Source organism: Alligator mississippiensis, chromosome 3, assembly GCF_030867095.1.
Source record: "Alligator mississippiensis isolate rAllMis1 chromosome 3, rAllMis1, whole genome shotgun sequence".
NCBI lineage: Eukaryota > Metazoa > Chordata > Crocodylia > Alligatoridae > Alligator > Alligator mississippiensis.
Window position 1 is genome coordinate 260527376 of NC_081826.1, and position 26359 is coordinate 260553734.

At 41.3% G+C, this 26359-nt stretch overlaps 1 protein-coding gene across 6 annotated transcripts in view; it reads right to left on the minus strand.

Moving 5' to 3' along the window:
* Window positions 1–7741: 7741 nt before the first annotated feature.
* NLN (neurolysin) overlaps window positions 7742–26359 on the minus strand; it is a 72294-nt gene continuing 53676 nt past the window's right edge. For all 6 annotated transcript variants that reach the window (XM_059725130.1, XM_019496034.2, XM_014594085.3 and 3 more), the window contains 4 exons: window positions 21845–22031; window positions 17499–17627; window positions 16215–16351; window positions 7742–11725 (listed from right to left, as the gene is read on the minus strand). In XM_059725130.1, coding sequence (XP_059581113.1) covers window positions 11591–11725; window positions 16215–16351; window positions 17499–17627; window positions 21845–22031 — 588 coding nt within the window. In that variant the 3' untranslated portion in view covers window positions 7742–11590. The remainder of the gene's footprint in view (window positions 11726–16214; window positions 16352–17498; window positions 17628–21844; window positions 22032–26359) is intronic.

Genomic DNA, 26359 nt, shown 5'->3' on the forward strand with positions numbered 1-26359 from the left:
CTAAATCATACAGGAATATTATAAAAATAATCAGCTTCTGAAATATCCTTCATTACTACAAGGAATTAATCTCCAAAGGCTTCATTTCTACAGTGTATTCTGATTTACAATACTGTGTCTTTGTTCCTTGTTAACAGCTGAGAAAAAAAAAGTTTCAATACCAGTTTTAAATATGTAACAATTTTTCTTGATTTCCTGGTAAACACATCTCTATAACCTAAGCTAATTGACACATGGTGGATTTGTCTTCCCTGTTTCTTTTGCAATGGAACTGCTACTTTGTTTTTGTTTGAAAACATAACGTGCTACAGTGACTGAACTGGGCCCACAGTGATCAAAGGTTTGTGTTCTGGGAATACCAGTCCCTGCAGAGATCTCAAATAACCTTTTAAAATGATCTTATTTAATCATCATCAATTAATTCTCAGGCTATTGCTAGCTCTGCAATCTGATCACTCAACTGAAGCCAGTATATATACCCACACTTACTTAACAGTAGCAAAGAAACTATGATTCAGTGCTTAAAGATATAAAGGAGTGGTCTCCAACCTTTTCAAGTAGGAAATCACCTTTGGCATTTAAAAGCAACCTCAAGATCTACTGTGCACTGCCACCACCTCCCGCTCCCTCCCCCCAGAAACACAGGGAGAAAAAATTATTTGGGGGTGCACCTCCCCAGCAAATAAGTCCCACCCGGCTGGGGCCCCACTTAATTTACCCCTGCTCCTGCCTCTGCAGCACTGTCCCTCACCATGGGGGCCTCAATCTAGCCCCCACCCATTCTCTCCCCTACAGGTTGGGCTGGGGCATGTGCGTGCATGCACGTGGGCACTCAGCCCCCCACCCCAGCCTCAAATCGACTCCAAGATCTACCAGTGGATCGAGATCCACTGGTTGGTGACCGCTGATATAAAGGGTATTCTTGAGGTAACAGCTATTAAAATCAGCCTGCACTTCCACAGGAATTTTCCCAGGGAACTGCCTGAGATTTCCACCATGGAGGACAGATATCCCTGAGCTATGGCTCCTGAACAGGATTTTTGCTCCTTTACCCCTTTCATTCCATGTAGTACCATAGGGGAAAGAGCCTTTAGTGTTTATTATTTTAGTAAAGTAATAATCAAGGGACATGTAAGCCAAAGGGATTACAAGACTCATGACTTGTCCCCTTCATCAACACTGGTAAGTAGCAGCATGACAGTCAGGAATAGCTACCATTTCATTTCAAAGTGACAAGGAGGAACATTTGAGACTTCAGAAAGCAGAAAATAGAAATTATGTTAACAACAGCAATTGCCTGACTAAATATTACAATAGTCAAATGCTCAACCTGTAAATTCATGCAGGCTGCATCACTATAAATAGAGGATTGAGAGAGATTTAGGTTAGAGGCTTTCCTAGTCAAGCTACTTTAGAAAAAACATTATCTTCTGTATTAACAGGCATATAACAAAGTGTTTGACTAATCAAGATTATTAGATTATGCATCATTCAGATAAAGACAAATCATACTTTCCCATAAAAAGGCCACATGACAGGATTTTTTCCTTTGTTTTAATTAAAAACTAAGGAAATTAAATGACACATTCTACATATATAACAAACATCTAAATCATTGGGATTTAAATCAGAGTGCTATGTAGTAGTAAGCCAAGTGACTTACAAAAGTTGAAGCATACATGCATAGTTACCTTTATCAACCAAATATGTAATTTCCTGAAAAAATTAAATCAAATTTGTTTGACAAGTCTTATTTCCTCTCACAGTATCTTGATTGGCATTAATAATATTCCTATCCTTCAATTATTTATCAGTTTAACTGCCTACTGTCTTTCCCATTATTTTGACCAGAATTTATATCGTTCTATTTGTCCTTTATGAATATAGAAACAGCATTAGCACTCTGCCAGTCTCAGGGAATGTCAGTCCATAGTATGCCAACATCAAAAGAGAAAAATGATCCCAACAGGACAGAGATTTCATGATTTCCATCTCTTAGGATTCTGGGGGGCCAAGTTATTTACTAGGCCTGCTGGGTTAAACATGTTTATTCCATTATTGTTTAATCTCATCCTCATTTCATAATGGTAATCCTCCTATCTGCTATTATATCACTTTGAGCAAAAATAATTGTTGAACTTCTCTCTCTTCTGCATCATTAACAATTTTACCATCACCAGGGGGGTTACCACCTGGTGGTAGCCATGCCACAAATGAAGCCCCAAGCCCTCCTTTAGTGCCACTCTAATTCCCTTCCCCTGCCCAATCTGTTGCTCTGCCTTCTGCTCCCTGTCCCTTTTCTGATCTGCCACAAACAGAGGCTTCTGGCGTCATTTATGATTATGGCTACCCTTGGCCTATCTCATCACAAAATGTCTTTTATTCCAAATATACTTAAAATACTTACTATTTATACTTTCAACCATGGATTTTTCCCCCTGATGTTCTTGGCTTTCATTATTTTCTTCTTTTTGGATCCTAATTTTTATTGATTGCTACCTATTTCCCTTTTCTCTACATTATATAGTTTATGCACATTATATAGCTTTTTTAGCTGCAATTGTCTTCTCAGTTATGGAATCATAGCATTTTGGTCATTTAATAAATTATTTCCAGAGTTACCCCTTTTCAAACCCATTTTACAATGTAAAGTATTCCTCACAATTAATTTTGCTCATTATTTTCCTCAGTTTTGGTAAAATTAGTTCCTTTGTGGCATCCAGTGTTTGCGTGTCCATGTGTATGGCTTGAACTGCTCTTGCTACACTCATATTGAATGGAACCAGGTAATGTGGCAGTGATTCTCAATCAGGGTGCTGTGAAATCCTCTTAAGGGTGATGTGGTGTGCCGCACACTATCAGCAATTTTAGGTGTGCAAAGATAAAGACCAAACTTTGATAAACCCAGAGGGCATTTTTACATGTGCTCTGGGGGCATGGGGTGTGTGTGCGCTTTAATTAGAAAGTTGCACAAATTAAAAACGCCTGATTGTCACATTTATCAGCATCCCCGTGCTGAAAAATGGCGAAGGAGCACTTTGAATCAAAGCTAATTGAGCAAGCTTTAGTTCCAAGCGCCTCACCACCATTTTTTTAGTGCAGGGATGCTGATATATGATGCTAGAGCCTGCTGGAGCATGTTAATTTCTGCACTCCAGCAAACTTAATTGAGACTGCTCCAACATGCTGGATTTCCAGTGCACGTCGGAGCAGGCTCCCTGCACGTATATAGGATCCCAGTGATTTCAAATTGGAATCCAGTGTTAAAATCATTCTGACCTGTTGTGGTCTTTCTGAGTTCCTTGCCTCAGAAGAACTGCTCCATTAGTTTCCCATAGTCAAAAAATGAATGAAAGCTAAAAAAAAAAGTATTTTCCAAGAGGTGGCTTGAGTCTAACAAGAGGTGTCTTAATCTAAAAAGGCTCAGAATTGGTCCTGGGGCAACTACCAAGTTCCAGTCCAGTGATTAATTCCCTTTTTATCCATTTTAATGAGGTCCAGAAGATTTATTCTTTGCTGAATGCAAAAGAAGATATCTTTGATATCTTCTGTAATTTTTAGAACATTTTAATGATGTTTTACTAACGTATGCATAGGCTCCAGCATAGGGCTTCCAGACTGAAGAACTCCTAATTTCAGTTTCTTTCCACAGCTAACAGCAGAAACTCGGAGACTATGGTATTGGCACAAGATAATGATCTCCAGCTGCCAAAAAGAAGCTGAAGTATTTAAACATGTTGGTGCATAATTTCAGGCTTTTTAGCACTTGAATATGATCTATTTATACCCATATACATGCAGTATTTGTGGCACTTATTTTTAATTCTTAGAACACTGAGTATTCTAAGTTTTCAGTAAACAGCATTGAGCGACTCAGGATACAGTTTCCTGCATTTCATACTTTAAAATGCAGGCAGCAGAAAAAAAAATCATCTCAACCCTTCCAAAATGCTCACAAAAATACCTCAGCCGACCTTCCTCTTTTTCCTGGCACCAATATCTGCTGCCAAACAAACCTACTATTGACATCCAGGTCAAACTTCTGAAGTAGTCGGTTCACTCTCCAAAACTTCTAGACATCTAACTTCCACCTACCACATGGACGCCTGTCAGCTCTCTCCCTATTCCCATAACTCTCTATGCCACTTGCTCCGCCTCTGGAAAGTCCCGTCAGAAATTTCTACCTGACAACACTCACTTTCCCAATGTCACACACTTGGAAACTACCTGGTGTTCTAGGGGGAGGAAGGCATTGGCCCTATGACATTTTTAGCTGCCATGACTGCCTCTTTTATGCCAAGTAAGCACTCACTGTAATTGCTTTCTGACTAATGGATATTGATACAATCGTTTTGAATAAATATTGTGTAACAAATTAAAGTGATAATTAGCTAAGTCTATTTATTGATTAACATGAGCAATCTGGTTATGTCACAAAACATGTGTTGTCACATTATGTAATGAATGCACAACAGATAAGTTTGTGTAATAAAACAAATTGTAACAGCAATATTATACACCCAAGTGAGAGAGCCTGTAGTTGTTATTCTTTGTAAAAATAATGTTGAGTGAATCATCACTCTCTCTTTAGTGGTAGGTCAATGTATTCACTAAGAATCATCAGTACTGAAAGAAGTTTTAAAGTCTTTGCAGTGTTAGAAAGGCCTTTCTTGAGAAAGTTGCTGTAGTTCTCTCCTATGAAGGGGCAGAAGGTCTGGCAGTATGAGCAATCTAATTCCATACCTTACTGGCTTATTCTTCACTATCCTATTCCATTATCTCTTATATTTTCCAGTGAGTGCAAACATGCATTAAGACAACAAAATATGGAGATATAATACCCAATTTTGCTGTTTAGCCCGCTAAGGTGGTGGTGCAGAGGATCACACAAGTACATAAAGCAGCATTATTAGTTTTGGAATATGCTTTAAGAATATGAGAAAGAAGTGAGTCAGAAAAAGTAAAGCTGAATAGTAGGCAGCAAGGTAGGGTGAGCAGTCCCAAAGAAAAACACGTGATAAGGGGAGGAGAAAGGCAGCACTGTAACTGGCAATCTTCATTTACCTTGCTAAATAAAAATAAGCAGCCATACCAATTTTTGGTAGAAAACAGCTATCTGCAATAAGATGTCAGCATCCCAATGTTTTTTCTGGTAGCAACATACTTTGTGAAGCATACTGGTCCTTGTAAGAATTATCAGTTGAAAACTCTACCTTCCTTTCTAGTTGCAGGTATTTTACCCTTTGGCTTTAACGTTGAGTCCTTGAGTATGAAGCTGAACACTCTGATTTTGATTTTTAGCCTAGGACAGAAATTAAGCTCAAACAAGGATGACACAGGAAAAGATTAGAAAGAAGAAGTTCTAATATTATAAAAACCTAAGTCTGTTCCTAATGCTTTATTTGTGCTTTGATTGGCTAAACCAATCAGAGCACAAAGATGTGCTCTGACAGAAGGCAGCCTGCTGCCATAATGGTGGGAACACAGGGGATAGAGCGGGGGGCTGAGGCCAGCACAGCTGGGCTTGCCCCCTCAGAGCAGGGAAGTCAGAAGAAGGCTGAACATTATGAGCTAAAACTACAGATTTCAGCCCAAACTTTTAAATGCAGTTTCCAAAAGTTAAGTAGGCAAATAGATGCCTTGAGTTTCAGAGGTTCTGAAATAAGTTTAACAGAAGCTGCACAAGTTTAGCAACTCTGAAAAAGGCCACCTGTGTTAGGTATTTAACTTTTGGCACGGCAGCTTGGAAATATCCTAGACAGGTTTTTACACACACTCATCTTAATATGTGACCTGCTTCCAGTAGTAATTTAAGCAACATTATATCTGTGCCGGGGTGGGCAAAGTCTGGCCTGTGAGTGAGATTGGGCCCATGGCAGTCCCCATTTCCCAGCAGCTCCTGCCAGCATTGCTGAGGCTGGTTTCCACGGAGACCTCAGCAGCAGCAGTGCCATGACACCATGGGGCTGGGGTTTCCATGGAGACCAGCCCCAGCGGTGCTGGCAGGGCAGGGAACTGCTCTGGTGCTGGCATCTTGCAGCAGTGACAGTGTGGTCCAGAGCTGGGGCAGAGCCTCAATCTGCTGCCCACACGCCGCAGGCAGGGGTGTGCAGGCAGTGGATCATGGCTCTGTCCCGGCTCTGGACCACACTGTCACTGCTGCAAGATCCCAGCACTGGTCCTGGAACAGCTCCCTGCCCAGCTGCATGCCTTGCCAGTGCTGCTGTGGCTGGTCTCCCTGGAAACCCCAGTCCCGTGGTGTCATGGCACTGCTGCTGCTAGGATCTCCATAGAAACTGGCTGCAGCGATGCACATAGGGGCTGCTAGGAAATAAGTCTGGCTGCCAGCTGGATCTGCCATTTTGCCAACCCCTGATCTATACTATACAATGTGATAGTAAAATGTTTAAAATACCAAAATCACTATAGTCACATGACTGTGGTTGTCTCCTTGGACTAATATTCCCTGCTTCTCCATGGAGCTAAGTTGGAGCTAGCTGGGGTATAGCTACATGGCATTGCATTATGCCCAGTAGACATAGACCATGTAATTAGTATGTCACATTTTTCCCCTCTTCTCTCATTTTTTCCTTAATGAAGAAAGTGGATATAGTGGAGCAACTTGGTTTGGCAGACTGTTTTAGTTTGGTGAGGGGGGGATGCTGCCATCCATTTATGTTACAGAAGGCAAGGTCAAAGAAGTATGCCCTACAGCTGAAGCAGGTAGTGGGTAAGGCTTGTCCTACTTAGTTTCTGGAAAAGTTCAGTCCACAGTTAATGAACTGATCTCCACAAAACTTTGATTTTCCACACAGATAAGCTTTATTCATATAGTGAAGAGTTTTATCATGCAGAAACAGAAAAGCTGACAAGCCTGGCCTTTATCCCAAAGTTTTAGGTGATCTTTACATTATCCAGGACATAGACCATACCACATGTTAAGGACAAGAGAAACTTTGAACTTGACTCAGTCTTCCCAGGAAGCCACCTTAGAGAGCAGAGGAAAGGTGTGATGCATCTGCAGTAGCTTGTATTGCTGACATGACATATTGCAGCAATCTGTACTAGCTGGAATTTTGAAAGCACTGAAAGCCTCATACCCTTGTATCTCATGTTACTGTAGAGTAGCTGAAAAGGGTGAAAGTATGAATAACTAGAACGAAGTTGGGAAAGAATCTGCCCCAGGGTGAGACAGAATTTTCTAGTCATGGGAGAAAACATTACTCATGGATGCTGCTATGTGAGGGCTCAGCCTTGGACAGGAATCCAGGAACACTCCTAAACCACTTGGTGAATCAGTAAATTGTGAGCATGTTATCTTCCACCAAAAGAGAAAGATCTGGCTGCGAACTCTTCAAAACAGTGTCTTCTACATACCATTATCTTGTTCAAGCTCAGTTAAATGTTCTTTACTTCTAAGCTGATCATGCCCAAGCACCAGGCTATCTTCCAAGATAAATATAAAAGCCTGATCCCAGGAAATTCAATTGCAAAACTCCCATTGGCTGAATGGGGCCCTCAGAGCACAGTTTCCTTCCATCTCCAGGGCAGATCTGGGCTCAGCTCAGATGATGAAATCCATACATTTTATACAAATCTTCACATTTATCTGATGGATCTGGGAACAAATTTTTTCCTCTTGTTTTTTATAACTGAGATAATTAAGTGTATATGATAAAACTTCAGGAAAAGTAGATAAACAACTAATTAAATGACAAATAGTTATGCCAAAAGCCAGGTGTCCTCAGCAATCTGTTTTAATATTTAAACATTAGACCACTTTTCTTCATGCATTAACTTTATCATAGACATAGTTTTTGTTTAAAAGCATTGCTTTCATACATTCCCTATGCTGAAATCTCTTTGATTTATACAGAGAAAGGTCTCCCTCATGTGGAAATGTTTCTAGCAGATATAAAACAGAAGTCAAATTTTGTCTTTTGATAGCCTTTCTGTTGTTCAGAGACTTGGGAATTCACTGTGGACAAGGATCATTGCACAGCTGCTTTTTCTATCTTCTTTTCATATGAACTTTTACTATGGCACCTATTTCAAAATTTCCACTATCTTAGTCAAAGTAACTTTTTGAAAAGAGATATAAGCAAAATACTTTGACCCAGATCCTGTCAGACTTTAGTAGAAATTAATCTATACAGAATTCAATATTTGCAAGAGTTGCATTGTTTTCTTATGAAGAATTAGCTTTTTTCAAGGTGCCTCTATTATTATTATGCTTTTGAATACTATTCACATGTCTCTTACATACAGATCTGCATGCATATGCAAAGATTTGTGCAAGTTCATTACACTGCAAGATCAGAGCCTAAAGTTGTAACAGGCAGTGAAAGTCTGTATTAGTTTTTAACTTTACCATACATTTTACAGATTAGTCACCTGCTGTAAAAAGACTTGGTAGTTCTATGCTTTGTTTATATAATTGCCAGATTTAAAGATAGTCAATCAAAAATTACATGTTAATTTGGAAAAAACTGATAATGTATCAATCATATATTTACAGTAACATTACTCTTACAACCACCTTATAGTAAATTCTCAAAGAACATGGGAAAGCCGGTTTTGATCGTCCCAGCTTTAAAATCTTGGCTGCCTGACACATTTATCTTTAGTGCGCTCAATATTTCAAAATAGTATACTTATGCTTAGGCCACATGATCGAGACTTTCCTTTTTGTCATTTTGGATTCCTGTAGATTTATTTTGTATGAGACAGAAGAGGACTAACATCTTTTAATCAGTTCATAACTAACTGCATTATATTTGCCAAATTATCATTTGAATGTGTAGCAGCCTTTAAAAAATGGACCCACCTGAACAGAATGGGAAGAGCTGCCTGGCAGAGAGACAGAGTTTGTCCCAGAGGGGACACCATAGGCTCTGAGGGCAAGTGAAGCTGTTTGGGAGCAGCCCGGTTGGAAGTGGGAGGGGTGATGTAACCCCAGCAAAGTTTTGAAAGGGAGCCCTTAGCAAAAGCCCGGGAAGGGCCCTGAGCTGGGATGGGCTGAGAGGCTTGGATAAAAGGGGGAGCAGTTTTTCCCGCGCGGGGGGGAGCAAGAAAGAGAGGGGGCTGAGGGACAGGCTGGAGAGCGGATTCAGAGTCTCAGTGCAGTGGTCCCTCGGAGAGCCCCTGGGAGAGGCCTGCAGGAGCAGAGTGGAGAAGCTGCAGCAGCAGGAGCAGGCAGGGACTGCTGGTGTGGAGAACCCAAGTCTGGAGAGACCTGACTGCAGCGGTGTGGCTGGGTGAGCACAGCAGAGCCGGGGTGGGGACTGCTGGAGTCTGCCCTAGTTTCCGTGATGGGTGAGGGGTCCCAGGGGCAGGCAAAGTCCAGGGAGGGGCTGCAGTTGCCAGGGCTGTGAGGCTGTGTGGGGCTGGAGGCTTGCTACAGCCTGCAGCCCAGACTGCTCACAGCACAACGAGGGAAGGGGGGCAAAGGCAGGGGAAGGCTGTCTTGCAGGAATGCAGAGGAGCTGCCGCTTGCTGCCCGGAGACCCCAGGAACACGGTGACGGGCACCAGTGCCAGGAAGCATCCACAGACCACAGGCAGGGATACAGACAGTCCCGCTCCCCGCCAGGGGCAGTGCACACGGGATCCCCAGAACACCATGTGCAAGTGAGAGACTGTGTAAATAAGTTCTTGAGGGTTTATTAGTCAGTATATCCATGTGCTTATTTAATGATTATTTGTTATGTTGTAAATAATTAAATCTTGTAAATAGTTTGAAAACTGTCTGCAAGGGTGCTTGATTGTAAGGGGAGGCTCTCTGCTCGGGGGCACTGCAGCAGCTTCCCAGGGGGGCTGGGCAGGGCTGCTGGCTACCGGGTACCCCAGGATCCCATTATTCACGTGAGGGTGCATGTAGTGTCACGCCCAGGGTTACAAATGGGAATCTTAAATGATACAAATGTAACCTTTAATTTTTTTCAGAAACGATCTATATTCAAACTGAAATTTTTCTTTTTTGTCTCCTCATGGTTGATGTGGCTTCAATTTGTTCCCTCTCAAAATCTTCCTTTTCTGTCTCAGACACCTACATTGGAGAACTCTGTAAAATCCTTCATGCCTCAACTTTCTTCTGTTCTAGCAAAGGAACGTTCAACTTTGAACTAAGTGAAATTTTTCAGTTGCAATCTTCTTGCCAGAAGAAATACAGGTTCATGTTGATAGCAATTTGTGAATTAGCATATTTTTCTAATTAAATATGTCAATTTGTCATTTTGAAATGGCATTTGTTACTAAATTTACTTCAGTTTAAATTAAGTAAAATCAAAATGAAACAAGTGTTCATATAAAATAAAATCTTAAATATTATTGAAAAACATTTTCTGACTTGATTTCAATTAGCTTAAAGGGAAAAAAGAAAAGAAATAATAATAAAAAACTTGGGTTGATAAGAAACAAATTTGTGTTGTTTTTTTCAATTTAATCAGAAAAAAAAATATTAATCGATTAGACCGATCTGGTCAGAATCTATAAAAAGCCTGAACTGGTAACAAGAAGCTATGTTCACAGGCATGTAGTAATATATCACAACTGCCTGGTTTGAAAATTAAGAACACAGGCTCTAAATAAGCCACAAGTGCATATGGTCCCACAGTTTTATTTAGGTAAACTGTGCAGTGTTTTTTCCCATCTCGTAGAAAACTATCAAGTAATCTTTGGACAGGCTTTCAGTCACACTCTTCATCATTAGAGGTAATGATTATTTCCATAATTTTTATTGGACCATCTTTGGGTTGCCACATTGAAAATAACTAATAAGAACACATGGTTAGCATTTTTGGACCATCTTTCTTCACTTACTATGGCTTACTTTGGACATAAATTATTTCCCCTAATGTAAGAACAATTTTATAGAACAGCTGAAATTATTGCAATTGCACCATTCTGCAAAGAACTTGGCTCTTTCTCCCAACCCAGAGTTCTTAGGGCTACGAGTCAAATTAGGAGAGAGCAAATTTTTAAAATCACATGATACATAATGAGAGTTAAACATACATCAGAATAAAAGGTAAAGGTATAAGTCATGCACACATCTCAAGTTCACAATACCCCAAGAAGCAAAAGATCTCCCCATGGGTTTTAATTTTGAATCTTGTTCCTGGAAAAGTAGATTCAAGTCATAGTAAAAAGGTTTACATTTAATTTAGCAAGTTAAAAGTATAATATAGAAACTGTAGAATAAAAATGAATCAGATTCTTAATAGCAGACATTGTATTTCTTTCTAATAGTTCAAATTTATTCACAAAGCATAATCCAAACATGTCTTTTTAAAAAAAGAGAGATTCAAAGGTGTGTTTTTCCCAGTCACTTTCATTTCACAACATTTCACAAATAAAAAAACAACCTGTAAAATGTTTTAACTTCAACACAGTATCTTGGAACTTGTTCTTCCAAAGCATTGGCTTTTGTAGCTGTTACTTAAAAACACATTATTTATATAATAATAATTAAAAACCCTAAAAGTGATTTGTTTTCCTATGATGTGATATCATGTCACAGAATGGCATGAACTAGATTGCCATTTCAAGTTCCCATCCTGTTCATATGCCATTGTGAAGGATCTACAGTTTTACTGAATATATAAGCCTTTACTCAACAGGAAAGCTTTCTGGTTTGGTTTACGCCCCAAGAAATTGTAGAGCATATCCATCCCATCCAAAGATCCTCCAGGTTTCAAGATAAGATTTCTGTATTTCATTCCAGCCTGATAAAAAAACAAAGCAGAAAAATATTTCCTGTTTTTGCAAAGTATCCAAATCAATAGAAAAAAGAAAATATAATCTATTGAACATAGCAGGAAGCATGCTATTCTTCCAACACCACCTCTATACTGAGAACCAACTACCAATGTGTATCAGAGAGACAAACCAGGGTGCTTGTACAGGGAGGACTCATCAATTTCTGGAGAGGAACTATATCTCCTGTGGCCCTATATGGCAGAATGCTATTCAACTAGCCATGCAAAAGGCAAATTTTGTGCAAGTCCCAGGGAGATGGGCAAAGTAAAGGCACAACTCTACTCACCTCCATTTAAGTATAGGGAGATGTACAGAACATCTCCAGAAGGTGACTCTATTTTACATCTGCCCTCCCATGGAAGTAATGGGAGAAGTCCAGGGTGTGTGGGATGAGGGCATCTAGGAACTGAGGCAGAGCCCTGGAGCTGTGGACTGACCAAAGAATGTGGACTGGGCAGCCACCCTCTGAAATGAACCCAGAGCTAGTATGGCATGAAGAGAAAGATAGAGACAGACAGACAGAGCGAGATGGATATGGCCCTCAACAGGTCCCCAAAGCTCATTAAGTGGCCTTCCAGCCAAAATAATTGCCCAAACCTGCTTTAAAACACTGTACTAATTGATGTATTCTGAAAGAACAGGCCATGAAGATTACTTAAACATGTCTTACCGTGTTCACATTCCATGAATCTACCTAGAATATTTTAAGCAGCAAGGGTTTTTCTGTGATATCTTTTACTGGACCAACTGTCCTAAGTTTTCTCTCAATGACACAGCTGGCCTATCATAAATACCCCTTGCCTCCCATATATTTTCTGGACTATAATGGCGACACAACACTGAAACTCTGCCAGCATATTTTGGACCCTGAGATATGACGTGAAATAATTATTCTCTATGTGTAGTTCCAGGATAACTTTGGCTTCTGACTAAAAAAATAAGACAAGGTGTTATCTATTTTCAGGACTACAAAACTTCCTAATTGTTGTCTTGTGAAACCATGTAAAGATCCTGTTTATTGACTGAATTCTAAGGTCTGAATTTCAGAAATTCTGAGGTTATCTTTGAAAGAAACTTGCACATTTATTATCCTGTTTAGTGATTCCAAGAGAGGTTGGGGCAGTGGTAGAAATTATTTCTACTGATCTGTGAGGGAGAAGGTTTAAACCAGGGATGCTCAACCTTGGTTTATGGGTCGGATCTGACCTGCGTAGCCATGCCATCTGGTCTATAGGGGTCCCTATGGACCTGAAAATTTGGCAAGAAGGGGAGGGGTGTAGAAGTGGCAGCAATTTCTGTTCCCTTGTTGCCAAACTTCCCATCAGTGGGAGGCCTGAGGGCTGGACAGCATGCTAGATCAGTATATGAAAGTGGCTCAGGGTACAATCCTACAGTGCAGGGCTGAGCAGAGGCAGCACGGGACTCCAGTTGAGTGGTGCAGACACTAAGGGTGCAGCGTGGGGTCCCAAATCATGTGGTGCAGGGCTGAGGGAGGCAGTGCAGGGCCCCAATCTGACAGTATGGTGACAAGAGAGGCAGCGCAGGGCTGAGGGAGGCAGCATGAGGCTCAATCCAGTGGTAGGCCAAGTGGAGGCAGTGCAGGGCCTCATCCAGCCTGCAAACAGGCCTCACACCACTCATTCAGCCCACCTACCAAAAGGTTAACCAGTGGCTTAGACCCATCATCCATGCAACTGAGAACTACTACACAGCTATCTATGATGTAATTCAGCTATGGCTTCTCTTCCCTGGAAAGAAAAAAGGGGTAGCAATTCCCGCTCTCGCTACCAAATCAATAATGTTTTAGTTTTAAAACCCTGGAAACTATATTGCAGCTACGCAAGCTTACCAATTGCTTTGGCTGATGTCTTGCTGAAGCATAAATTTGATGAAGCACTGCTTATATTTCACTATTTGTATTAATCTCCTGAAGTTTAGTAGAGTATGGAGCTTTTGCCATTGTGAGATTAAAGTGTAATTTGAATAACAGCAGCCTGTGGTGTCTGTGGAACAGATCTTCCACTACCTTATAAACAGCCACATCTCCCAGTTCTTGGGAGAATAGAGATTCCTCCAGACAGTTTGTAGTGATGGAAAAATCTACCAATTACTAAAGCTATACACATAAGTCTTATAAGCAATCATTAAAAATACAATCTCTGAAGCTGAAGCTTTTGTAATTGTTACTCAGGTAGGGAAAGAGCTTTCATTCTGACAGGAAAAGGTAAGAAGAGGTAAGCCAAGATTTTAAAAAACATTTCTTGCAATATGCTAGTACCTTCTTTCTTGTCATGAATTTCTGAAAAATTTGAATCTAGGTGTAATGATATGCACAAGCAAAAAAAGACAAAACATCCTTGTTTATGGGAAGTTGTTCTTCCCACAATACCTCTGGAGAACAATAACAAAGGACAGCAGGCTAAACAGATCTATTTTGAGGCATGAGACTGTTTTAAGAAAAGGTCTGCTCTAAGTAGCTCTCACACAGAGGGAATCCCTCTATAAAGTTACATGAACAACTGAATAAAGATGCCTCATGCTATAGTGAAAACCATTTTTCCCTCTATTCTAAGTTATAGAGAAATTTTGCAGCAGGCCTCCCTAGATAAAGGCACCAGGAGTCAATGTAGTTGAAACACAGTGACTATCTATTTACTAGTAGCTTAAATAAAGGGCCAGATGGATCAGTTTTAAACCTCTCATTTACAGAAAAAAAGCCCTAAATAAAAATAAAAAGATGCTTTCATTTTTAGTGGTATGTAGACATCCCAGAGCAAATGGGAAGTGAGGTTTGTGAGATTTTGTATAGTCCAAACCCTAAACTAGCCTTTAAATACACTCAGAAAATGAACTGTATCTACGTGAGGAGGGAGCCCAAGAAACAGAATGAAAGCCCTAGGTAATACAGGAAGTCTGGCTCAATGTGCTCCTCTCAACCTCTACAACAGATCTGGTTATATGCACCTTTACCCTTGCTCCTCCCAGGACTCTTCTCCCTTCACTCTTCTTGGCTACAGCTGTGTGTGCAGTAGGGGAGGGGGCACATACTGGAGCCCTTCTTCCTCTTAAAAATTGGGAAAGCTCTATGAATTCTTCACCCTCTCCCCAGTTCCCAGGTTGAGTGCTATAACAGGGCAGGGAGGAGCACAGAAAACAATCTAGAAGTAGAGAACAGGGAAGTGGAGTGACCCTGAGTGGCTTGTGCTCTTTTTTTCCCCTCCTCCTCCTCTTCCTATGAGCCTGATTTCCAGTTACTGAGGGGAGGGGAAGACCAAGACCTCAGCCTGCTTCCTGAGCAGTCCTAATCAGCTGCTGTACCCCAAGATGTGGGGAAGTGGGGCAAAGCAAGCAATCACATGGGATTTATCCAAGCAGGACTGGAATTTGTATAAGGGCTAAAGCTTATACCACTGAGAGACAGACTTCACTTCAGCCTAAATACTATTACCTTGCAAAAAGAAAAATATTGCCTGAGCTGACAATATGGTTAATCATGGGTCTGCCTAACAACTGTCCTTCCTTCCTGCTCTGTACGAAAGAGGTCATGTGGGCAGAAAGGGGTAAACGCACACTCTATAGCAAATATATAATTTAAGCTTCAAAGCCATTTTAGAGAAGATGCTCAAAACCAAACCATAAATGCTTGAACTGGTCTCATGGAGTAATTACCTTATATTATGCTGCAAAAGGGGGGCTCTGAATAGATTAAATTTTCTAAGACGGGTGGTAAGCAGCAAATGAAACAGATAAAGTGCTAGTATCATAGTACTTTTTGCAGAAGCAGAATATACGTTAGCTTTTGTGATGAGACATTTTTCATACAGTGCCATAAGAAAGAAAATGAAAGCAATTCAATACTACTTAGAAGCCTTATGCAAGTGTTGTAAAATAGTTTAAAATATCTAACTTTAGTTATGGTAGTGTAAGAGTGATGTTGTAGCTATGATGGTCCAGAAATTATGCAAAAGGCAAGGATTTATTAGGGTGACTATGTCATTGGGATTAAGTTAGGCAAGGCATTAGGCTAGGCATTCTTCGTCATGTCTCTGATCACAGGAAGCCAGGCTTCCTCTGATCACAGCTATGCCTGGCTTCCTGTGAACAGAGACCTGATGAAGGAATGCCTTGTGTTCCAAAGCCTGCCTAACCTTGGACCAACTACATAATTGGTCCAATAAAATATATCACCCTTAGAAATCTCTGTCTCTTGAATAACTTTAGTTAAGAATTGTGTCAGTACAACCGCTCTAAAAAACCCACATGTGATTTTCTACTATCATGTTAATCATTTGTTAACAATTTTCCTTGCTGTTGTGGATGTGGCCTAAGATGTTAAAATCAACTGGTTGTACAGATTATAATAAAACCTGCTTTGGAAACTATATTATAGCTAATTTGGAAGAACAAATATTCTCCAGTAATGGAAGGTGCTTAAAAACCAAGTTCCAATCTTACCTTTGGATTCATTATTCCTTCTTGTTTAAAGCAGCTATAAAAAATATCCATGGAAAAAACTTCACTCCAGAGGTATCCATAGTACTGGCCATCATAGCCACCTGCTAAATGTCCAAAAGTAGCTGGCATGCTTGTTCCTTAAAAAATAGATAGAGAAACTAACCAATTAAAGTCATGTATATTCATCCCTGCACAAGACTGCTGCAGATTTAGGATGACATTAATGCACCAGTTTGGAATATACTCCAACTGTACTAGGATTTTTTTTCTGATGGAATAAAATTAATGGACCTTTTAATCTTATTACAAAGTAATTATTTCAGTTTCATTAAGTGAATTTCTTTTTTGAATAGCATTACTTTTATTTGCTATGACAAAACCTACTGCAAAGGTAATGTATGATTATTTGAAGCAATCAGGTATGCTGCATAAAGTGTTACTAGAGGTGTACCAATATATCAGGTGGCTATCAGATCAGCACTGATAAAAGGAGAAATGATGTTATTGGCTATCGGCTTTTTTTGGTCGTTGTAATTGATAATTATGGCCGTGTACCTGGAGCACCCTGGCAAGCATGGTCTGGTCCCCATGCCCTGCTACCAGCTTGAGCCTGCGGCAGAATACAGGTCCTGGCAAGCAGTGGCAGAGGGAGGAGGCCAGGGAGTGCTGCGCTCAGGTACAAAAGGACCATTACCAGCTTCTGTTGGCATGGCAATGCTGTGCATGCAGCAGGAGCCTGAGTGCCAGGGCTGCTGTGGAGATGTTGAGCTTTGCATGGGTGGGATAAGGTGCTGTGCATGGGACATTCTGCTCTGCTGGGCACTGGGTGCCTTGGCAAAAGCAACTTCTCCCTGATAGTGGTGGGAGCTCGGCTGTGTGGGACCTGCTGACGCTGAGGCAGCGGTGTGCTCTGGGGTTCCAAACACACCTGGTGCCACTGTCCATGCAAGGGTCCAACCTGCCTACCCAGGATGGCAGCATAGGCTGTGCAGGGAGCAGGGCTGCGGGTAGGAGCCGTGGGCGAGGGGGCGACGTGCGTGGGAATAAGTCAGTCACTGCCTTCCTTATTAAGGACCAGAGCAGGCAGGAGGCATGTGTGTGTGTGTTATAAATGAAAAACAAACAAAAAAAGGTTTATTTATGTCAGTAGTTTGAAATGCCTTGCACTATTACTAAATATCGGTTATTGAATCAGGCTCGGATGATATAATTAGTTCATTATTGGCTATTGGCATTGGCCATGAAAATCTTTATCAGTGCACCCTAAGTTTTACGTTTACATACCTGGAGTTGCAGGAATTCCTAAAATCTCCACGCAATACTTAGCATACTCATCTGCTGGGTCAAGGGAAGGCTTTGTGTGAAGAGACTGGTCGACTTTGCTCAAGACAATCTGACGAAGGGTTAAAAGACCTAATGGTATAAGAACATTTATTATTCAATTATGAGTTTTTATGCCATCTTCCATCCAAGAATCTTAACATGCATAAAAAATATTTGTGAGTTAAGCCACTGAGGTAAGAAAACATTGTTTTCATTTTAACCGCTCTTCTACTCAACTGAAACAAGTAGTTAAAAAATTGAGAGGCTTATTATTATTAAAGGATTTGCTATTACAATCTCCATCTTCTTAAATTGTGTTCTTAAAAGCAGTTAAGACATCAGCCATTTTTAGTTTCAGTTTCAGCATTTAAACATAGTTTTTGTAATCATTCCAAAAGTATAAACTTTCTTTTCTATATGTTTACCTATCAGTTGTAATTACAGAAGCAGTATATACACATTTAAGGATGAACAAAAAAATACAAGGGGACTGTGTTCATTCTGTTTTACACAGAATATTGGCTTTATTCTTTCCATCCACCATTCTGGATGTTGGAATCCTCTGGACAAAGGTCCAAGGGGATATGAGCAGGAGCGATGTCTCAGTAGTGTCTGCTACAAGCCACCAGACCTAGAGGAAGAGGCGGACAAGACCTTCCTTAAACCACTAGCAGAAGTTTCCAAATCACAGGACTTTGTTCTCACAGGGACTTGAATTACCAAGACACCTGCTGGAAGGGAAACACAGCAGTGCACAGGCAGTCCAACAAGTTCTTGGTGTGTTTTGGGGATAACTTTGGGTACAGGTGGTACAGTGGCCAACTAGGGACAAAGCTCTTTTTGACTTGCTGCTCACAAGCTGGAAGGAACTGGTTGAAAATGTGAATGTGGAAGGTAACTTGGGTGATGGTAACCATGAAATGATAGAGTTCAAGATTCTAAGAGGAGAGACTCAGAATAAAGACACTAGATTTCAGAAAAGTAGACATTAACAAACTCAGTAGACTCATAAGTAAGATCCCTTGGGAGGCAAGTGGGAGGGGGAAAGTTATCTAGGAGAGCTGGCTATACTTTAAGGAGGTTATACTAAGGGTGCAGGAACAAGATATCCAGAAGTGAGAGAAGAATGGGAAGTGCAACAGAAGACTGACCTGGTTAAAACACTGTCTCTTCAATGTGTTGAAACTCTAAAAGACATCCTACAAAAACAGAAACTTAGTCATATATAAGAGTATTTCATGGACATATAGGGAGAAAAATCAGGAAGCCCAAAGCATAATTTGAGGTGCAACTGGCAAGGATGTAAAAGGCACTAAAAAGAGATTTTACAAGTATGTCAGAAGTAATGTATGTCCCTTACTGAATGCAGAAGGCAGACTACTTAGAGATAATGCAGAGAAAACTGAAGTATTGAATGTTCATTTGAATTTTACATGATTAAAATCAGCCACAAGATGAGGAGGACAATTGGCAGCAAAGATAGGAAGGATAGGTAAACAGCCTAGAGCAGTGGTAAAACAGGTTATGGATCAGAATGTAAGTAGACCATACTGGGTCAGACCAATGGTTCACCTACCCTGGTATCCTATCTCCGACAGTGGCAGGGGTGGGCATTATACATGGAGAGCATCAAACTGGATCTCACTAAAGTGATCTATCCCCTATTCAATACCCTCTCTGGCATCCACCGTTTATTGGATTAAAGAGGCCAGAGGAAATTTCTCCATTTTGTTCAGTAGTCATCAGATAGATCTATCATCCATGCATTTATCTCGTTCCTTTTGAAACCTGACTATGCTATTTGCCTCCACCACCTCCTGTAACAATAAATTCTGCTAGTGTTCTGGGACTTGGTGAACAACAGTTCCCTGCTCATTTTGCCCACACATTTCATGATTTTCTAGACCTCTGCTCTGTCATATCCCCCCTCAGCCTTCTTCTTTCCAAACTGAAGAGTGTTGGCCTTTTTAGTCTTTCCTAGTATAGCAATTGCTCTAGGCCCCTGATCATTTTAGCTGCCCTTCCCTGTGCCTTTTCTAATTCTACTAGATTCTTTTTGAGAAGAGAAGCTTAAGAGAAGCATACTTAAGAGAAGCTTGATGCTTTTAAGTTGTTAGGTCTGGACAGCAAACATCCTAGAGAATTGAAAGAAGTGACTGACACAATTTCAAAGCTATTGGCTACCATATTTGAGAATTTGTGGATGTTGAGTGAGATCCCAGATGACTCCAAAAGGGCAAATATAGTGCCCAATTTTAAGAAAGGGAAGAAGGGGGATCTGGGGAATTATTGGCTAGTTAATCTGACCTCAAAACCTGGAAAAATTATGTTAATTCATGAATCTCTTTTAAAGCACCTGGAGAACAAGGTGATCAGGAATAGCCACAAAGATATACAAGAGCAAGTCAAGCCTGACCAACCTGATTTCCTTCTATAAGGTGACAGGGTCTGTGGATGGGGGGAGAGATATGGATGTGATATGCTTTGATTTTAGCAAGCCTCTTGACACAGTCTCCCACGACATTCTCATTAATAAACTAAAGAAATATAGATGAGTCTCATAAGCTCGATACATAACTGGTTGGATCAATGAGTAGTCATCAATGGCTCAATGCCTGTTTGGGAGGCAGTATTAAGTTAGGTTCCCCAAGAGTCTGTCTTGGGCCTTGATGGATAGAAAATGGTATTTAGAGGTTTGCTTTTGGGAACTGGCTTGTAAGTAAAGTAGATATGCATTAGAATAATGGTCCAGGGCAACGGCAAAGGGTAAATGATTTCCAACAGCCTGTTTGTGACAAAGTTTCCTTCAAGGCCAACTGTGTCTAAAAAGAGCAGACACACAGGCTGGGAAATTGAAGACATGTACCACACTGTTCCACAACACGAGATAAGGTGACATTAGGTCACAGCACCCAACTGCACAGCCCTTGGGATTTCCGGCTTTGGGGAACAGACCAAATTAGGAAAAAATGGTAAATAGTCCAAATTAGGATGTGTGCATGTGATGGGTTTGTGAAACAAAGAAATATACTGAGTGGACAGAGTGTGGACAGTATGATGACCACAGGGAGCCCAATCAAAGATGCCTGGAGATGAAGAGTCATCAGAGGGGGAGAAAAGGAGGGATTTCAGAGCAGCAACGGGTCCCTGGGAAGGGAACTCGAGGCCACACCATCAGCCTGTCTCACCCACCCCACTGTGGGGGTGGGGGAGGAGGGAGAAGGGGGCTTGGCCTTTGACCTCCAGGCTGCTGACATCTAATATTCAAGACAGAACCTCAGAGTGAAGTTTGCATACTGTCCAGACGTACCTTCCCTATGTGACAGCTCTAGGACTGGTAGCTATAGAATTGTTTGCATTATTCTCATCTGGTATCAGTGTGTATCAATAAAATTTGACTGTTATCAAATAGAGAGGTCATGGTCGGTCTGAGGGTTTGGGTCCTCCTGGAACAAGGTATCTGCGTCATAAATCCAGTGCCAACAAGCCTGATATTGTTTAATATCTTCATTAATGATTTGGAGGATAGGACTGAGTATACATTTAGCAAATTTGTGGATAACACCAGGTTTAATGGAGTTAACCACACCAGGTTTAATGGAGTTAACCACACATTATAGTGTAGGGCTATAATTCAAAATGACCTGGAGGAATTGGAGGGAAAAAAAACAACTTGATGAAATTCACTAAGGGTAAGTGCAAAGTCCTGTACTTAGAATGGAATAGCTGGTGCATGTACAAATGCAGGCTGGGCAATGAATAGTAGTACTGCAGAAAAGGACCTGTGGGGTTAGTGGACCAGAAGCTGAGTATGAGCCAACAGTGTGCTCTTGTTTAAAAAACAACACACTGGATTGTATTAACAATTTGCAAAAGAAGGGAAGTGATCTTTCTGTTCTTTGGCACTCATAAGGCCTCACCTGGAGTACCAGGTAGGTCCATTTTAGAGCCCCAAACTTCAAAAAGGTTATGGACAAATTAGAAAAATCCTAGCAGAAAGCAACAAAAATAATTAGAAAAACTCTGTGGCCACATATGACAACACTAGGAATAATGGCCCAAGGAGCAGAGGAAATTTAAGCTGGAAGAAATTTAAGAAGGACTTTCTCACCATGAGGGAGTTTAAGCACTGGAAGAGGCCACTTCGAGACATTTTAAAAAGTAGATTAGAAAGATGCTTGACTAGGATGGTATAGTCAGGGATGATCCTGTCTTGAGCATGGGGCTGGACTAGATTACCACTAAAGGTCCCTTCCAGACCTACTTTTCTATGATATGATTTTATGAAAGCAGTGCTTAAAAATTACCTGTATTAGCCAGTCTAGAGGCAGCAAGTTTTTCAAGGAGGGCGTCTGAAACATGGCTCCCATCTTTATAATGCTTCGACATTTGTTGTAATGGTTCTTTTTCCCACACCCAGTTCTCAAACATCTGTGAAGGAACCTCTACAAAGTCTGTTTCCACATTAGTTCCACTAAACCTTGCAAAGTCAGTCTAAAAAAAAAAAAAAAAAAAAAGCAAGCAAGCCATTCTATTAAATATAAAAACAAAAAAGGATTTATAGTAAAATTTCAACTTTTGAATGTGTTGAAATTAATGTAAAAGGAGGAAAGAATAATTTTAGCCAACTATATTTAAAAAAGCTCAATATTACAGTATACTCAGAATTTAAAAGTGATGGAACAAATTCAGATATTTGGGCAATAAACAATGGGAAAATTAACCAAAATATATGCAGTGATGGTTAGTCATAGGATCTCAGAAAACACAAGTCTTTTCCATTTTCTGAGATGAATACATTTTAGCTTTGTCCTATAACAATATAATTACTTTGTAGCCTGCTATAAAACATTGAAAAAAAACAGTTTGTAACTTGTAGAATTGCTGTATAATGTTGCAACTTTCAACATTTAGACCTTCATGCATTTAGACCCTACTGAAGGATTTTCCTTGATTTGCCCACCCTATCAAGTACTATCCTTCTAATTTTGCTTATTTGGTAGGAGCATGCTGCCCTGGGCATATTATACAATATCTGAATTAAAGGTGCATAGCCTGAAATAAATGAGTGATGTTGGTCTCATGAATGAAATGTCCCATATTCTAGTATTCTGAATCACTGGTAGAAGGACTCTATCTACATCGGGGTGGGCAAAATACAGCCCACAAGCTGGATCAGGCCCACAGCTGTCCGGGCGGTGCTGTGCAGGTGTAACTGCATCCTCCCTATCCCCCCCTGCCCCTCCTTTCCCCTCCTACCTCTCCCTTTTCCCCCCTGACCCTATCTCACCCATGGTTGCCCCTGCGGCACTCCACATGGGGACAAGCCCAGGGCAGTCCGTGCCACACTCCTGCCCACACCCATTGACGGTTCTGGTCAGTGTGCACACCTTCCCAGCAGGGCTGCTCCTGCAGCCACCCAGGTACTGCTCAGCTCCCCCTGCCTCCAAAGGCTCCTTCTTCTCCTTCCTGCCCCTGCTGTGCCAGTCTTGACACAGGCAGAGTGGGGAAGCAACGGCAGTTGTGGGGATGCATGTCAGGCACCACACACCCAGCCAGGTGGGGGGAAGCTGCAGCCAGGTGGCTTATGCCCCAGCATGTGGGGCTCCAGTGCCAACTACTGGCTACCTTCCAAATACTCCTCCCACACGGCGTGATGAACGGTCACCTGAGGGTGGCCGACTGGGCAGAAGGTCACCGGGAGCTGGAGCTAGAGCCCTGTGTGCTGGGGAGGAGCTGCCCGGCTGCAGCTTCCCCGTCTGGCTAGGCATGTGGTACCTGGCACATATCTCCATGGCTGTTGCCCTTCCCCACACTACCTGATTCCTGGAGTGGCACAGCAGGGGCAGGAAGAGGAGGAGCCACTGGAGGCAGAGGGAGTCAAGCAGTGCCCAGGCAGCTGCAGCCACACTGGGAGCAGCCCTGCCAGGAAGCTGTGTGTGCTGGCTGGGGCTGTCGGCAGGCATGGACAGGAGTGCAGACTGCCCCAGGCTGGACTGGAGGAAGAGAGGGGAACCACACCTGCACTGCACCACACAGGCGAGCTCTACTGCATGTGTCCTGTTTCCCCCATCCCCCCCCCAGTCAGCTCCTGGAACCTAGCAAGTGGGCAGCCCCTCGAAAAATGCACATGCCCTCCTCCCACTCCCTCTCCACAATATACAAGAGTAAGATTTTATTTTGAGCTATTATGTAATCGCCTCTATATACACTACTCAAAACTACGTAAGTCAGGACAAAAATTATTTTTTGAAATACAATTAAACTATATTATAGTAGATGTTTGATTTTTAGTATATGGTCTGTTTTTTATCTATAATTTGTTCAAATTATATCTTTTGAAAGATATTATGTGCGTGGCCCTCGAGAGCTCACCAAACTCATTAAGTGGCGTGCCAGCCGAAATAATTGCCCACCCCTTATGTAAATCAATCACAGCTGTGTTTCAGGTTAACTACTTCATTAAGTGTTATTAAGCTGTTCATGTTTAAAAAATCTGCCTCACCTCTATTAGTTCTGCAATACAGAATCCTTTTTTACACTTAGAAATACTTATATGTTCTGAAACGTGGATCTTTATCCTTCAAAGCCAAAATATTTTCAGAAAGATTTGGCATTGAAAGCAAGGATTTTACTACAACCTTCCATTTCCTTTCAAACCCTAAAATAGCTTTACACTCTCTCTCTCTCTCTCAATAGAAATTGTAATAAACAATTTTAGACACAAAAATGCCTATCCATGATGCCTGTCTGCATCGCTGTTCTTTTTTCAGGCCCCAATTCCCCTGCCAGGTGCAGATGCCTAAAGGGAAGACATTTTCCAGCTTGTTCCAGAATGGTAATAGAATTATTTCATGTACGATTGCCAGGAGATGCACAGAGTGCGACTCCCACACAACTAACAGCTGTCTCATACGTTTCTTTTTGTGCAGTCAGCATAGGTGCAAATTCAGGCAAACGTTTGCTGCCTTCCTGCATCTTTTAGTCAATCAGGTCCTCTGTGGCACTCAGAGGGCATCTTGTATTGGCTCCCTTGCTGAACTGCAGTCAGGGACCAACAACTGGCAGGACAACAACAGTGGCTGCGGAAGGCAAAAGCAGCAGAAGACAAGAGATCCTTTATTAGCCCCATGTATCCTCACCTACCCCTCTATGGTCATATTATGCAAATTAGCTCATTATACAACATACATAAATGGTCAGGTATGGAGCAACACAAAATTTGGCATGGTAGCTACTTCAGCAGTGAAATGGTAGTTGAAAGCAGGACTTTATGACTCTCTTATACTCCCACGGTGGGCTGAGGACTATTTCTATTTGGCTCCCCAAATTTTAGACTCACTTTTGCAGCAGATCTACATGGACTTCTTTTATCAGGAACCCCTAAATAACTGTGGCAAAGGAGAAAAGTTTGCTCCTTAAGTTGTGAGATCTGAAACTGTGTTTCTGAAATATCTTGGGGTGAATCAAACGTATTTAATCTCAGGTTTAATCTGCAGGTTTATACATGTCCTTATTCTATCAGCCTTGGATTTGTGAGTTGATGGTGTAACATTTACAACTTGGAATGGGAAACATCGAAGATTATATCTTCTGAACAGAAAGGAACTCATCTAATAATAAATAAGTCTTTCATAAATATGGGTCAAATGAAAATTAAATCAGAAGTTTATTTAGGTCTTTATCAGCCCCTTCCATTGAGATGCAGAAGTCTGATGGCGGCACTGAAGAAGGAAGTAGAAGGCAGCATTCAGACTGCCTGGGCCGGGGTGTGTTTACCTTCTGTATCAAGCACAAGGAAGGACAGGGTAGCACCTTACGGCACCTATACCTGTGCTCCGGGATCTACTCCGATCAAAATGCCTGCAGCATCTCTTGTATTTAGCATCCTGAATTTCAAAATGGTGGTAAGGATGCTTTAACTAAAGCTTGTTCAACGAGCTTTAGTTAAAGTGTTCCCGCTGCAATTTTGAAATGTGGGGACACTGAACACATGAGATGCCGTAGCATGCTGGAGCATTCTGATTGGAACTTTCCAGCAGATTTAATTAATCAGAACGTGTCGAAGCAAATATAAAGGTGCCCTTAGAGACTAACTCATTCAAAAAGGCATATACTTTTGGAGCCAAGTCATCTTCATCAGATGTTATTAATAGATTACTAGAAAGCAGAGGTACTAAATAGAAAAGAATAAAGTAATTTAAATAAAAAGGACAGGGAAAGGGGGAGGAAAGGATAGGAGCAGGGGGAACTGCTGAGGTAGATAAAGGTGGGTTAAAGAGCTCAAAAGGGATAAACAAAGTGGTGGACACAAGGGACACCACTGATCTCCAAACACTCCTGGCAAATGGCAGCCACCATGGGGCAGTCAATGGGGACAAGCCTATCCAGGCTTACAGATAGCCTCCCACCTCAAACAGTTCCTCTTCAGCAACAGATTACTCTCAGCAAGGCACCAGGTCTTGCTATGCCCCCTCACTAGCACAGACCACATCATTGCTGGACCAAACGCAGATTATAACATCCAGAGTGCATTCGCCCGCTCCTCTACAGGTGTCATACATGTTATCACCTGCATTCAGTGCCTCTCTTCTATCTATACTGGACATACACGGTGATCCATACATTAAAGAATGAATGAACACTAATTTGACATCAATTCCAGAAAGACACGAAAGCCAGTGACAGAACACTTTTAACCTCCATGGACGTTCCATTGCTTATCTCAGAGCTGTTCTTAAACAATCTAACTTGAAAAATTAATTGGAACACAACATTGCAGAACAAAAAAAGAATCTACAGACTGGATTACATTAAGTATA